This window comes from Saccopteryx bilineata, chromosome 2 (assembly GCF_036850765.1).
Source record: "Saccopteryx bilineata isolate mSacBil1 chromosome 2, mSacBil1_pri_phased_curated, whole genome shotgun sequence".
Taxonomy (NCBI): Eukaryota; Metazoa; Chordata; class Mammalia; order Chiroptera; family Emballonuridae; genus Saccopteryx; species Saccopteryx bilineata.
The window spans coordinates 6,963,344-6,976,247 of NC_089491.1; the positions used below are offsets into that span (position 1 = coordinate 6,963,344).

Sequence of the window (12,904 nt, forward strand, 5' to 3'; positions counted from 1 at the left end):
CCTCTCCCACAGCCGAAGCTCCATTGGAGCAAAGATGGCCCGGGTGCTGGGGATGGCTCCTTGGCCTCTGCCCCAGGCGCTAGAGTGGCTCTCGTCGCAACAGAGCGACGCCCCAGAGGGGCAGAGCATCGCCCCCTGGTGGGCAGAGCTTCGCCCCTGGTGGGTGTGCTGGGTGGATCCCGGTCAGGCGCATGCGGGAGTCTGTCTGACTGTCTCTCCCCGTTTCCAGCTTCAGAAAAATACAAAAAAAAAAAAAAAAAAAAAAAGTGAATCAGAGAAAAGCAAGAACTGCAGGATTCCATGCATTGGTGGGACATAAAAACGAGACTGGGAGACGTGGACGGGAGTGTGGTGGTTACAGGGGGTGGGGGGAGGGAAGGAAGGAGAGAGGGAGGGGGAGGGGTACAGGGAAAGCTGGATAGAGGGTGATGGAGGACAATCTCTCTTTGGGTGATGGGTATGCAACAGAACCGAATGACGGGATAACCTGGAGATGTTTTCTTTGAATATGTGTACCCTGATGTCACCCCATTAAAATAAAAATTTATTTATAAAAAATAATAATAAATAAATAAATAAATAAATAAATAAAGGATAAAAATAAAAAATTGAAGGGGGACTTCGTCCATATCTGCAATCGGTCCCAACTCAACATTGAATGATAAAATGATGAAATTCAAGGACCTCTGCTCATAGCTGTCAGGCATCTTTTGGGCAAGTCTGGTGGGTGTACACACGCTTAGTCCATTTTGTTTCATGAACCTGAAGCACCAATTGTGTCCTCCTTTGAAATCAGTAACTTCTTTTCCATCAGCAATTCTTCTTGCCTCATGCTGAGCCACCTTTGTGGACACAGGAACTCCAATGGCCCTTAGCTCTTCAATCCATATCTTCTATCCTCTCTAACTCAGGCCATTTTGCTGACTTGCCTCTCGTGGCCTTCTTCTGCCGTGCCGTTTTCAGTAGGGTTTCTTCTTCCCGTAGCCAGTCTTGGGTTGATTTCTCAGTTGGAGGACGACCAAACTTACCTTCAGCAGCACGATTTTCATTCACTTTTGCAAACTGGATCAATTTTAACTTGAATTCAGCACTGTACAAAAATATTTTCTAAGCCATTTCTGGGTAGAACGTGGCAAAACGTAACCTACCGCAATATACCGGTAACGTGTGAAACAAGGAGCGCAAAGAACGAGCACAAGAAAGTGGGAAATGCAAGTTTAAAAATCTACAACCACTGTATAAGACGCACCCAGTTTGTCAGACTCCAAATTTTTCGGAAAAGGGTACATCTTATACATGGGGAAATACGGTATGTTTTATTCTGTAGGTTTTAACCCACCAATTCCATCCTATTTATTGAAAACCTACTATGGGGGCAGGCACTGTCCGTGTCAAGTATCAGGGAGACAGTCCCTGCCCTTGATTGACAGCTATGACAGATATTAAATACGCAGTCACTTCTCTGATTCTAGCTGTGAAGGAGGACAGGGTGATAACTGCAGGATGTCACAGGGGGACCCTGACATAAGGACTCAAGAACGTTTACCTAAGGAAATAATATTTGTTCTGAAATCTACAAGATGAGTAAGAACTGGCAAGGCACAGAGGTGAGGAGAGCAGCAGGCATTCCCGCCAGAAGAAACAGCGTGTGCAAAAGCTGTGAGGCCAGAAAAGTTTGCTGTTTGACGAAGGCCAGTGCAGCTAAAGCAAAGAGCAAGACGAGGCTGGGAGCAGGCAGGCCTGGACAGCCAGAGGCGAGAGCTCAGGCTTTATGCTCAGAGCACCAGGGAGCCACTGCCGGCTTCTAAGCAGGCTACAGTCTAAGCGTGGTCACATTACAGGGTCAAAAGGCACCATCTTCCCTTTCCCAGTCATGTCAACTAGGAATGGTCATCAGTGCTGAAAACACCGACTAGACTCTGGACTGAATCGATGGTTCACAATGCCACAGAAAACATATTTGGAGGGAGGTGAAGAGAGCATGTCAGTGACTGCCTGTCCTGTGTCTGCAGAATGAAGGTCCCCCCGAGCGCCTGGAAAGCTTGTGAACTGTGACTTTCACCTGCATGATCACCTGTCAGGACCAGCAGAATCTAAGCGTAGCCCTTTAAGGGGAACCATTACTCTTGCACCTGAGGGCAACTGAGGGCAGAAGAAAACCCCCTGCTAACCTGGCCACGCTCCCTGCAGGAGCTTCCCCTGCTGTCTTAGTCAGAGCCTCGCCCTGAGGATGCACACAGCTAACATGTTCCTAGCAACAGGGCACAGACAGCGCTTTCCAAGCCCCGGGGCCGAGGGGCCCTTCCCCAGGCCTGCCTCCTAGCCTGGGCTGCTCTGGAGGACCTTGAGACCCAAGCAAGGGGAGGGCCCGGGAGCAGGGTGGGTGGGAAAGGGAAGGCGGGCCCAGCAAGGGAGGGTCCTCCTCAGCCAGCCCGACCTTGAGGACGCTGCCCTGTTCCGGTGCCCACATGTCCCCTTTCCTCGAGCACTCAAGAACACAGAGATGTGGCTGAGAGCAGGGGCACAGGGAGAGGGTGGTCGCGTGCTGCCAGAGGCTACCGAGCTCTTCCACTTCTCAAGGTTTCTGTAAACCAGTGGTTCTCAACCTGTGGGTCGCGACCCCAACGGGGTCGCCTGAAGCCATTGGAAAATACATAATGCATATCAGGTTTACATTCCGAATCATAACTGTAGCAAAATTACATTCCGAATCATAACTGTAGCAAAATTACAGTTATGAAGTAGCCACCAAAATTATTTTTTGGTTTAGGGTCACCGCAACATGAGGAACTGTATTGCGGGGTCACGGCATTAGAAAAGTTGAGAACCATGCTGTGAACAGTTGCCTTGAGATATAGTAAGTGCTCAGTAAATCTCGTGATGAGGATGAGCTCACAGACCGATCATCTTTATAAAGAACAGGAGTCCAGGAGTCCACGCTGCTCATAAGCAGCAAGCATGTGGCATCAGCTCCCCCTTGTGGATGGAGCCAGAACCGCAGGAGCAGCAAGAGGCCTCCTTGCACCCCAGCTGGCCCTGATAGGCTTCTTGCTCAGGGGTGTGTCATCGGCCCGTCCGTGCCCCCCCCCCCCTCCACCGCTGGACGCAAGGAGGAAGCAGCCAAAGAAAAGGCCGCAGTGAAGCCAAGTAAGCTCCAGGAATGGCAGGTACCTGTGCCATAGTCGATGCGCGTGGAGTTCCCCACGGACTCCTTTAGGTAAACAGCCACCTCAGGCACAGCAGCTGCCAGATGGGTGGGGACCACTGTAGCCACCAAGTTTTCTGCTTCCTGATAACACAAGAGACACAAAGCGGTGGCAGCAAATTACACGGGCAGCACGTGGCTGGGACCCAGGCAGCTAGGCCGGGCGCCCTGACTCCCTCCCTGCTCTGACTGCCCACAGAAGGAGAAGGGAAGGGCATTTATTCGTACACAGCAGAGACCACCCTGGGGTGGCTTTTCATCTGCTGACCCTTCCTCCAGGTGACAAGGTTCTGAGGGCACAACAGTGGAGATCTGGAAAGAAACCGTGCACCTCTCCCTCCTGATAGCCATCGGCATCCCAACAGCTGCCGTCTCCCTATGTGCTCCCAGCACGGGGGCTGGTGCCGTGTGTCTGCCAAAGACGCACGGAGGGACGTTCGCAGCCGGAGTACTTCCGGTAGCCAAAACACGGGAACAACCCACAGCTGAACTGTCTATTCACAGCAGAATGGACAGACTATGCTATTTCATACATGGGATGCTACGCAGCAATGAAAAAATCCACTGCTGTGCACAACAATGTGTATGATTTACACAGACATAACGTAGAGTAAAAGAAGCTAGGCATTTATATGAAGTTCAAAAAAAAGGTAAAATCTGCCTGACTGGTGGTGATGCAGTGAATAAAGCATCAACCTGGGATGCTCAGGTCCCTGATTCAAAACTGTGAGGTCACCAGCTTGAGCATGGGCTCATCTGGCTTGAGCAAGGTTTACTAGTTTAAGTGCAAGGTAACCAGCTTGAGTGTGGGATCACTGACACCATCCCATGGTCTCTGGCTTAAGCCCAAGGTTGCTGGCTTAAGTCCAAGGTTGCTGGCTTAAGCCCAAGGTTGCTGGCTTAAGCAAGGGGTCACTAGCTTGGCTGGAGCCCCCCAGTCAAGGCACGTATGAGAAGGATCCAATGAACGACTAAAGTGCCACAACTATGAGTTGATGCTTCTCATCCCTCTCCCCGCATGCCTGCCTGCCTACCTGCCTATCTCTCTTTCTTTCTCTCTCTCTCTCAAAAAAAAAGCCTGACCAGGCGGTGGCACAGTGGATAGAGTCGGACTGGGATGCGGAGGACCCAGGTTCGAGACCCCGAGGTCGCCAGCTTGAGTGCGGGCTCATCTGGTTTGAGCAAAGCTCACCAGCTTGGACCCAAGGTCGCTGGCTCGAGCAAGGGGTCACTCGGTCTGTTGCAGGCCCGCAGTCAAGGCACATATGAGAAAGCAATCAATGAGCAACTAAGGTGTCGCAACAAAAAACTGATGATTGATGCTTCTCATCTCTCTCCATTCCTGTCTGTCTGTCCCTCTATCTGACTCTCTCTCTGCCTCCGTAAAAAAAAAAAAAAAAAAAAAAAAAAAAAAGGCAAAATCTATCTATGAGATAGAAATCAAAAGAGCTGTGGAGATAACAACTAGGAGGGGCACGAAGCGCTACTTGAGTGCTGGAATGTCTATAGCTTATTATGGGTTGTGGGTGCAGCTATAATGTCAGCTTTAACTTATAACTCAATAAAAATCTTAGAAAAAGAAAAGCCTTAAGCTCATGTGCCATCTTAGAATGCAGAGGCAGCCTGGCCACTCCAGGGAAGGAAAGCATTTTGCTAGGTCCTTGGAACTGCCCTCTGCTCCATGGGAAAACAATGGCAGAGAAATCAGGACCCAAGTTCCTCTATGTTCAGTGTGCAGACCCCCAGCACGAGAGTCTCTGGAGACCTGGTGAAAATCTGGGTTCCCACTCGCCACACTCTGGACTCCGCTTTCCTAAGGATGGGGCTGCAGTCAGTCCTGAGTTTTTGTTTGCTTTGAATAGGTATCACCTTCATATGATTAAAGAATAAACATCATAAAAGGGACACACTGAGGAGCCCCACTCCACCCGTCCCCATCCTTGCTCCTCTCCCCTGCCCTCAAAGAGAAACCACGGCTTCATCTGCCTGTTGTTCTTCCTTCCAGGGGCGTTTCCCGATGCAGACGGGGCCAAACAAACATACCTTTTTCATGGCTCCCTCCTTCTAAACAAAAGGCAGCTTCAATGTACATCACAGGCCTGCCTGCTCTTTAACCTGACAGGAAGTCACAGCCCCTTCCCTGAGCTCCCTAGTCGGACTCCTTCCCCTTCCTTACAGCTGCAAAGTGCTCCACGGGGGACTGGTCCCCTGCAGACGGGCACCTCGGATGCTCCAATCCTTTTTAATACAGGCAAGGACCTACTAAAGCGCCCTGTGCAGAGGGATGTGCAGCCACATGCTGATTCCCGGAAAGAGGACAGCTAAATGCATTTGTACTTTTGTAAACGGACTGCCATGCTAAGAGGCTCCCCGGGTTCTGATGTGCCTGGATGCTGCCCCGCCCAGCCCCCAAGCCTGCCTGGGGCAGCCTCACCTCGTCCAGTTTGGCATACCAGGTCCTGTAGGCCTTGTTCCCAAATCGAGAAGGCTGGTCCACTGGAGGGGTCTCATCAATCCACCTGTCCAGCGTGTTGAGAAGAGTGACCAGTTTCTCAATGGCCTGCAGAGGCAAAATAGAGGTAGCCAAGCCACAATGACCAGTGGCCCCAAGCTAGAAACACAGAGAGAAGTCCCAGCTGAACAATGGCCCCCAGGCACGGTACTAACTGGCACCCTCCTGTGGTCCTGCTTTCTCTCAACCAGGCTGAATAGGAGTCAGAGGCCAGCGGGGCAGTGAGCCTGCCAGGAAGGGACTGGCACTGGGCCGGCAGGACAAGCGTGCTCCTGGCCCTGGGAGGGCAGCTGCTGGACAAGCACGACTGTGGCCCTGTCCTCTTCAACAGTGTGTGGGGTCTTCCGTTCAGTTCACAATCCGCCCTCACCATAGAAAACAGAAATGTGAGAGGAAGAAAACAAAAGTGACCAATAATCCTGCCACCCAGAAATAAATACTATTGTCACTTTAAGATACTCTCCAATTTTCTTTTTCTACTATATTCTATTGCTTACCATGGTGACAATTTTGAAGGCAGCTAGACCTAGACTGAAATCCCAGCTAAAGCACCCTTTAGTAACCAGCCAGACCTTGAGCCTGTGAGTTTAACTCTCTGTGCCTATTTCTTCATCTCAAAAATGGGCATGATGATAAACACCTCCGGAGGCCGTCGTGAGGGCTACAGGACGGTCCACGAAGCATGCCGAGGGGCACGCCCAGCACAGGGTAATGGCGTGTGGTTACACACAGACACTTTAAACACGGCTCCCAGGGCACACGCTGCTTCGTAGCCTGCTGTTTCCTCATGAACCGCGTTTCGCATCAACATGGAAACATCATTTTACAATAGCCACTATAAGTGACCAAGGTTTTATTGCATGAGCGGAATACAATTTATTTACCGCATCCCTCGCTGGTAAATGTTTGGGTTACTTCCCACGTCCGCCACCGCGAACACCCCTGTGCTGAACGAGCTGGCAGCTGGTCCTGTGGAAGCGCTGGCTGGGGCAGGGACGTGGGCAATGCTTTGTTTCAAGATCCCATCCCTCATTGCCACCTTTCCCACAGAACACAGGGACTGAGGAGAGGGATCGGTGTCACATTAACACACAAAATGTTACTCAACGACGCAATCAGGTGAGGCTGCCTATCCAAGCCACACAGGTCTGTGAGAACAAGGAAGGTGCTCCTTCCAGACGCGCTTACTCAGGGAACACTCAGAGCAAAGGAGGGAAAGTCAGGAGCCCTGAGAGGGACGACCCTCCCAAGGCGGACATGCCTATGCCTGCTGCGCACACAGGGTGGGGGACCCGCCTGCAGTGCTCCTGGCCCTGGGAGGGCAGTGTGGGGCCCAAGGGGAAAGCTGTGACAAGGAGGGCACGCCCGCACGGACCTTTCCAGGAGCTGCGCGTGTATGTGGGGGAGGCGGAGAGGAGGTATAAGCGAATGGTGGACGTGTTAGCCGGGGCCCCGCTGCATAGCTCCGGAAGGCACAAGTCACACTGCTCTCCTTGTAAGTGGTGCCTCCTGTCACTGTGCAACATGACAGTGGCCCTCACCCGCCCGTTCCCTATGCTTGAGGCCTGGGAGGAGAAAAAAGATAACTGCGGAGGAAGAAACGCCCTTTCTATCTGCCCGCAGCGGAGCAGGGTGACATAGCCTGGCCTGCTGACATGTAGCAGGAAGGGCCCAGAGCCTGACTGTCAAGAACCAGGTCATCAGGGACACTAGTGAGGACAGAACAAACCTGACCCCATGTAGCAACTGGGACTTGGCGGGCGGTGAAATCACCCTGGTCCCGGGAAGAACCAGCCAGGCCGGTCCAGAGATGGCAGTCTGGCGAGGCCCCGAGGAGGGTCAGGACGGTGCCCCAGGCCCCGGCAGCTGCGGCTCAGCTGGGCCAGCAAACAGGGAAGAGGCCAGAGCTCCTCCTTCTGCAGAGGCCTGTTCATTGGGCGACTGCCTCTATTGTGTGGCCAGCTGAGGGTCGGGGGCGAGGGAAGGGGAAACAGTGGGCTGGGACCGGAAAGCAAAGAGAGCGCTTTGAGCTACACTCTGCCCTGGCCCAAGGCTTCCTTTTGGATTTCAGGGACAAGTAAAATTTTCTCCAAAATTACCAATTTTTTTTTTTTTTTTTATGGAACGCTTCACGGATTTGCGTGTCATCCTTGCGCAGGGGCCATGCTAATCTTCTCTGTATCGTTCCAATTTTAGTATATGTGCTGCCGAAGCAAGCACCAAAATTACCAATTTTTTATTTTGCTCTTATTTCAAAAAATCAAACAGAACAACAAAAGATAAGCTTCCTAGCTACTAACATCCTTATTTTGCAAAAACCAAAAATTCTAACCCCCAGCCTGACCGGGGGTGGTGCAGTGGATAAAATGTAGGCCTAGCACGCTGAGGTCACTGGCTGTGAGTGTGGGCTCATCAGCACAGGATCGCCAGCTTGAGCAGGGGATCATCCACATGATCCTAAAAGCTCACTAGCTTGGACCCAAAGGTTGCTGGCTTGAGCAAGGGGACACTGGCTCAACCCTGATCAGGCACGTGCGGGAGGAAAGCAATCCATGCACAACTAAAATGAAAGCAACTACAAGTTGGTGCTTCTCACCCTCCCCCTTTAGAGCAATCCACGCACAACTAAAGTGAGAGCAACTATAGCTGATACTTCTGCCTTCTCTCTCCCTTCCTCTTTCTCTCTCTCTCTAAAAAAAAAAAATTCTAACCCCCAAAAAGGACAGATATAATCTCAAAATAAATGAGAGCCTTCTAAACATGGTCTAGACCAGGGGTAGTCAACCTTTTTATACCTACCGCCCACTTCTGTATCTCTGTTAGTAGTAAAATTTTCTAACCGCCCACCAGTTCCACAGTCATGGTGATTTATAAAGTAGGGAAGTAACTTTACTTTATAAAATTTATAAAGCAGAGTTACAGCAAGTTAAAGCATATAATAATAATTACTTACCAAGTACTTTATGTCAGGTTTTCGCTAAGCTTGGCAGAATAAATCTTTATAAAACAACTTACTATAGTTAAATCTATCTTTTTATTTCTACTTTGGTTGTTCCGTTACCGCCCACCATGAAAGCTGGAGCGCCCCCTAGTGGGCGGTAGGGACCAGGTTGACTACCACTGGTCTAGACAACCTTATCGCTCACCCTCGCCGATCCCCATTGCTAAGGGCAGTCTGGAAGCTGTACCAAGCAAAGGACAGCTATGAGCAGTGCCTCCTGCTGCCCCTGCCAGTTGTGGGCAGCAGCTGGGCGATCTCTGGAGACTAACCTAGTCCCCTCTGTCCTCTAAGTGAGGAGTAGCCCACTGCCCCGGTGCTGAATGAAGCCTCGCTCAGGAAGAGCTCCAGATGAAGCAAGAACATTACTGGAAATTAGAACTGCAAAATAGCTATAGTTTAACAATAGCTAATAATGATAATATCATCTAGTGGGTGTCAGGCACAGTGCAAACACACCCTACATGTGGGAGCTTAGCGAATCCTCCCCAGGGACTATGAGTAGGTCTGTGGCTCTTCCCATTCTACAGATGAAGACATAGAGGGTCACAGGGGACAAGGCCACTCAGCTCAGAAGTGAGAGGTTATCTAAACCCAGCCAGCCTGACTCCAGAAACCTGCCCTTAGTCACACTGCAGTCCTGCCAAAGGATCAGCCCTGCACTGAGACAGCTGCTCCGCGTGGACAGCTACAGGCAAGGCCTCGGGCAATGCGAGGACCTGAGAGCGGTGTGGCAGCTCAGAGTGTGCTCGGTGATCACACCACTCCCCCTTCACAGCCTTCCCACCACACTCCTCAGCTGAGTGTGCTCGGTGATCACACCACTCCCCCTTCACAGCCTTCCCACCACACTCCTCAGCTGAGTGTGCTCGGTGATCACACCACTCCCCCTTCACAGCCTTCCCACCACACTCCTCAGCTGAGTGTGCTCGGTGATCACACCACTCCCCCTTCACAGCCTTCCCACCACACTCCTCAGCTGAGTGTGCTCGGTGATCACACCATTCCCCCTTCACAGCCTTCCCACCACACTCCTCAGCTGAGTGTGCTCGGTGATCACACCACTCCCCCTTCACAGCCTTCCCACCACACTCCTCAGCTGAGTGTGCTCGGGTGATCACACCACTCCCCCTTCACAGCCTTCCCACCACACTCCTCAGCTGAGTGTGCTTGGGTGATCACACCATTCCCCCTTCACAGCCTTCCCACCACACTCCTCAGCTGAGTGTGCTCGGTGATCACACCACCCCCCTTCACAGCCTTCCCACCACACTCCTCAGCTGAGTGTGCTCGGTGATCACACCACTCCCCCTTCACAGCCTTCCCACCACACCCCTCAGCTGAGTGTGCTCGGTGATCACACCACTCCCCCTTCACAGCCTTCCCACCACACTCCTCAGCTGAGTGTGCTCGGTGATCACACCACTCCCCCTTCACAGCCTTCCCACCACACTCCTCAGCTGAGTGTGCTCGGTGATCACACCACTCCCCCTTCACAGCCTTCCCACCACACTCCTCAGCTGAGTGTGCTCGGTGATCACACCACTCCCCCTTCACAGCCTTCCCACCACACTCCTCAGCTGAGTGTGCTCGGTGATCACACCATTCCCCCTTCACAGCCTTCCCACCACACTTCTCAGCTGAGTGTGCTCGGTGATCACACCACTCCCCCTTCACAGCCTTCCCACCACATTCCTCAGCTGAGTGTGCTCAGTGATCACACCATTCCCCCTTCACAGCCTTCCCACCACACTCCTCAGCTGAGTGTGCTCGGTGATCACACCATTCCCCCTTCACAGCCTTCCCACCACATTCCTCAGCTGAATGTGCTCGGGTGATCACACCATTCCCCCTTCACAGCCTTCCCACCACACTCCTCAGCTGAGTGTGCTCGGTGATCACACCATTCCCCCTTCACAGCCTTCCCACCACATTCCTCAGCTGAGTGTGCTCGGTGATCACACCATTCGCCCTTCACAGCCTTCCCACCACACTCCTCAGCTGAGTGTGCTCGGTGATCACACCATTCCCCCTTCACAGCCTTCCCACCACACTCCTCAGCTGAGTGTGCTCGGTGATCACACCATTCCCCCTTCACAGCCTTCCCACCACATTCCTCAGCTGAGTGTGCTCGGTGATCACACCATTCCCCCTTCACAGCCTTCCCACCACATTCCTCAGCTGAGTGTGCTCGGTGATCACACCATTCCCCCTTCACAGCCTTCCCACCACATTCCTCAGCTGAGTGTGCTCGGTGATCACACCATTCCCCCTTCACAGCCTTCCCACCACATTCCTCAGCTGAGTGTGCTCGGTGATCACACCATTCCCCCTTCACAGCCTTCCAAACACATTCCTCAGCTGAGTGTGCTCGGTGATCACACCATTCCCCCTTCACAGCCTTCCCACCACATTCCTCAGCTGAGTGTGCTCGGTGATCACACCATTCCCCCTTCACAGCCTTCCCACCACATTCCTCAGCTGAGTGTGCTCGGGTGATCACACCACTCCCCCTTCACAGCCTTCCCACCACATTCCTCAGCTGAGTGTGCTCGGTGATCGCACCATTCCCCCTTCACAGCCTTCCCACCACATTCCTCAGCTGAGTGTGCTCGGTGATCACACCATTCCCCCTTCACAGCCTTCCCACCACATTACTCAGCTGAGTGTGCTCGGTGATCACACCATTCCCCTTCACAGCCTTCCCACCACATTCCTCAGCTGAGTGTGCTTGGGTGATCACACCATTCCCCTTCACAGCCTTCCCACCACATTCCTCAGCTGAGTGTGCTTGGGTGATCACACCATTCCCCCTTCACAGCCTTCCCACCACATTCCTCAGCTGAGTGTGCTCGAGTGATCACACCATTCCCCTTGCACAGCCTTCCCACCACATTCCTCAGCTGAATGTGCTCGGGTGATCACACCACTCCCCCTTCACAGCCTTCCCACCACATTCCTCAGCTGAGTGTGCTCAGTGATCACACCATTCCCCCTTCACAGCCTCCCACCACATTCCTCAGCTGAGTGTGCTCGGGTGATCACACCATTCCCCCTTCACAGCCTTCCCACCACATTCCTCAGCTGAGTGTGCTCGGGTGATCGCACCATTCCCCCTTCACAGCCTTCCCACCACATTCCTCAGCTGAGTGTGCTCGGGTGATCACACCACTCCCCCTTCACAGCCTTCCCACCACATTCCTCAGCTGAGTGTGCTCGGGTGATCGCACCACTCCCCCTTGCACAGCCTTCCCACCACATTCCTCAGCTGAGTGTGCTCGGTGATCACACCATTCCCCCTTCACAGCCTTCCCACCACATTCCTCAGCTCAGTGTGCTCGGGTGATCACACCACTCCCCCTTCACAGCCTTCCCACCACATTCCTCAGCTCAGTGTGCTCGGGTGATCACACCATTCCCCCTTCACAGCCTTCCCACCACATTCCTCAGCTCAGTGTGCTCGGGTGATCACACCACTCCCCCTTCACAGCCTTCCCACCACATTCCTCAGCTCAGTGTGCTCGGGTGATCACACCATTCCCCCTTCACAGCCTTCCCACCACATTCCTCAGCTCAGTGTGCTCGGGTGATCACACCATTCCCCCTTCACAGCCTTCCCACCACACTCCTCAGCTGAGTGTGCTCGGGTGATCACACCATTTCCCCTTCACAGCCTTCCCACCACATTCCTCAGCTGAGTGTGCTCGGGTGATCACACCATTCCCCCTTCACAGCCTTCCCACCACATTCCTCAGCTGAGTGTGCTCGGGTGATCGCACCATTCCCCCTTCACAACCTTCCCACCACATTCCTCAGCTGAGTGTGCTCGGGTGATCACACCACTCCCCCTTCACAGCCTTCCCACCACATTCCTCAGCTGAGTGTGCTCGGGTGATCACACCATTTCCCCTTCACAGCCTTCCCACCACATTCCTCAGCTGAGTGTGCTCGGGTGATCACACCATTCCCCCTTCACAGCCTTCCCACCACATTCCTCAGCCCCCTGAGCAGAGCTGAGCATCCTGGCCACAGGTTCAAGGAGGAGCCCTCTCTTCCACCATTTTCACCCATGGCCGAAGGCCCAGAGCACTGGATGGGCCTGAGAGGAACTCAGAAGTCACTGGTGGGGCCCTGGCCGGTTGGCTCAGTGGTTGAGCATCGGCCTAGCCTGCAGGAGTCCCGGGTTCGA

General features: G+C 53.0%; 1 protein-coding gene and 1 non-coding gene across 2 annotated transcripts in view; both read right to left on the reverse strand.

Annotated features, from left to right (window-relative positions):
* PTPA (protein phosphatase 2 phosphatase activator) overlaps positions 1-12,904 on the reverse strand; it is a 35,049-nt gene that overhangs the window by 14,572 nt on the left and 7,573 nt on the right. The window contains exons 4-5 of the mRNA XM_066255987.1: positions 5,640-5,765; positions 3,172-3,289 (exon numbers count right to left, since the gene is read on the reverse strand). Coding sequence (XP_066112084.1) covers positions 3,172-3,289; positions 5,640-5,765 — 244 coding nt within the window. The remainder of the gene's footprint in view (positions 1-3,171; positions 3,290-5,639; positions 5,766-12,904) is intronic.
* On the reverse strand, positions 7,831-7,937 carry LOC136327883 (U6 spliceosomal RNA). The gene has a single exon (XR_010729942.1). It is a non-coding gene; the product is annotated as a U6 spliceosomal RNA (small nuclear RNA).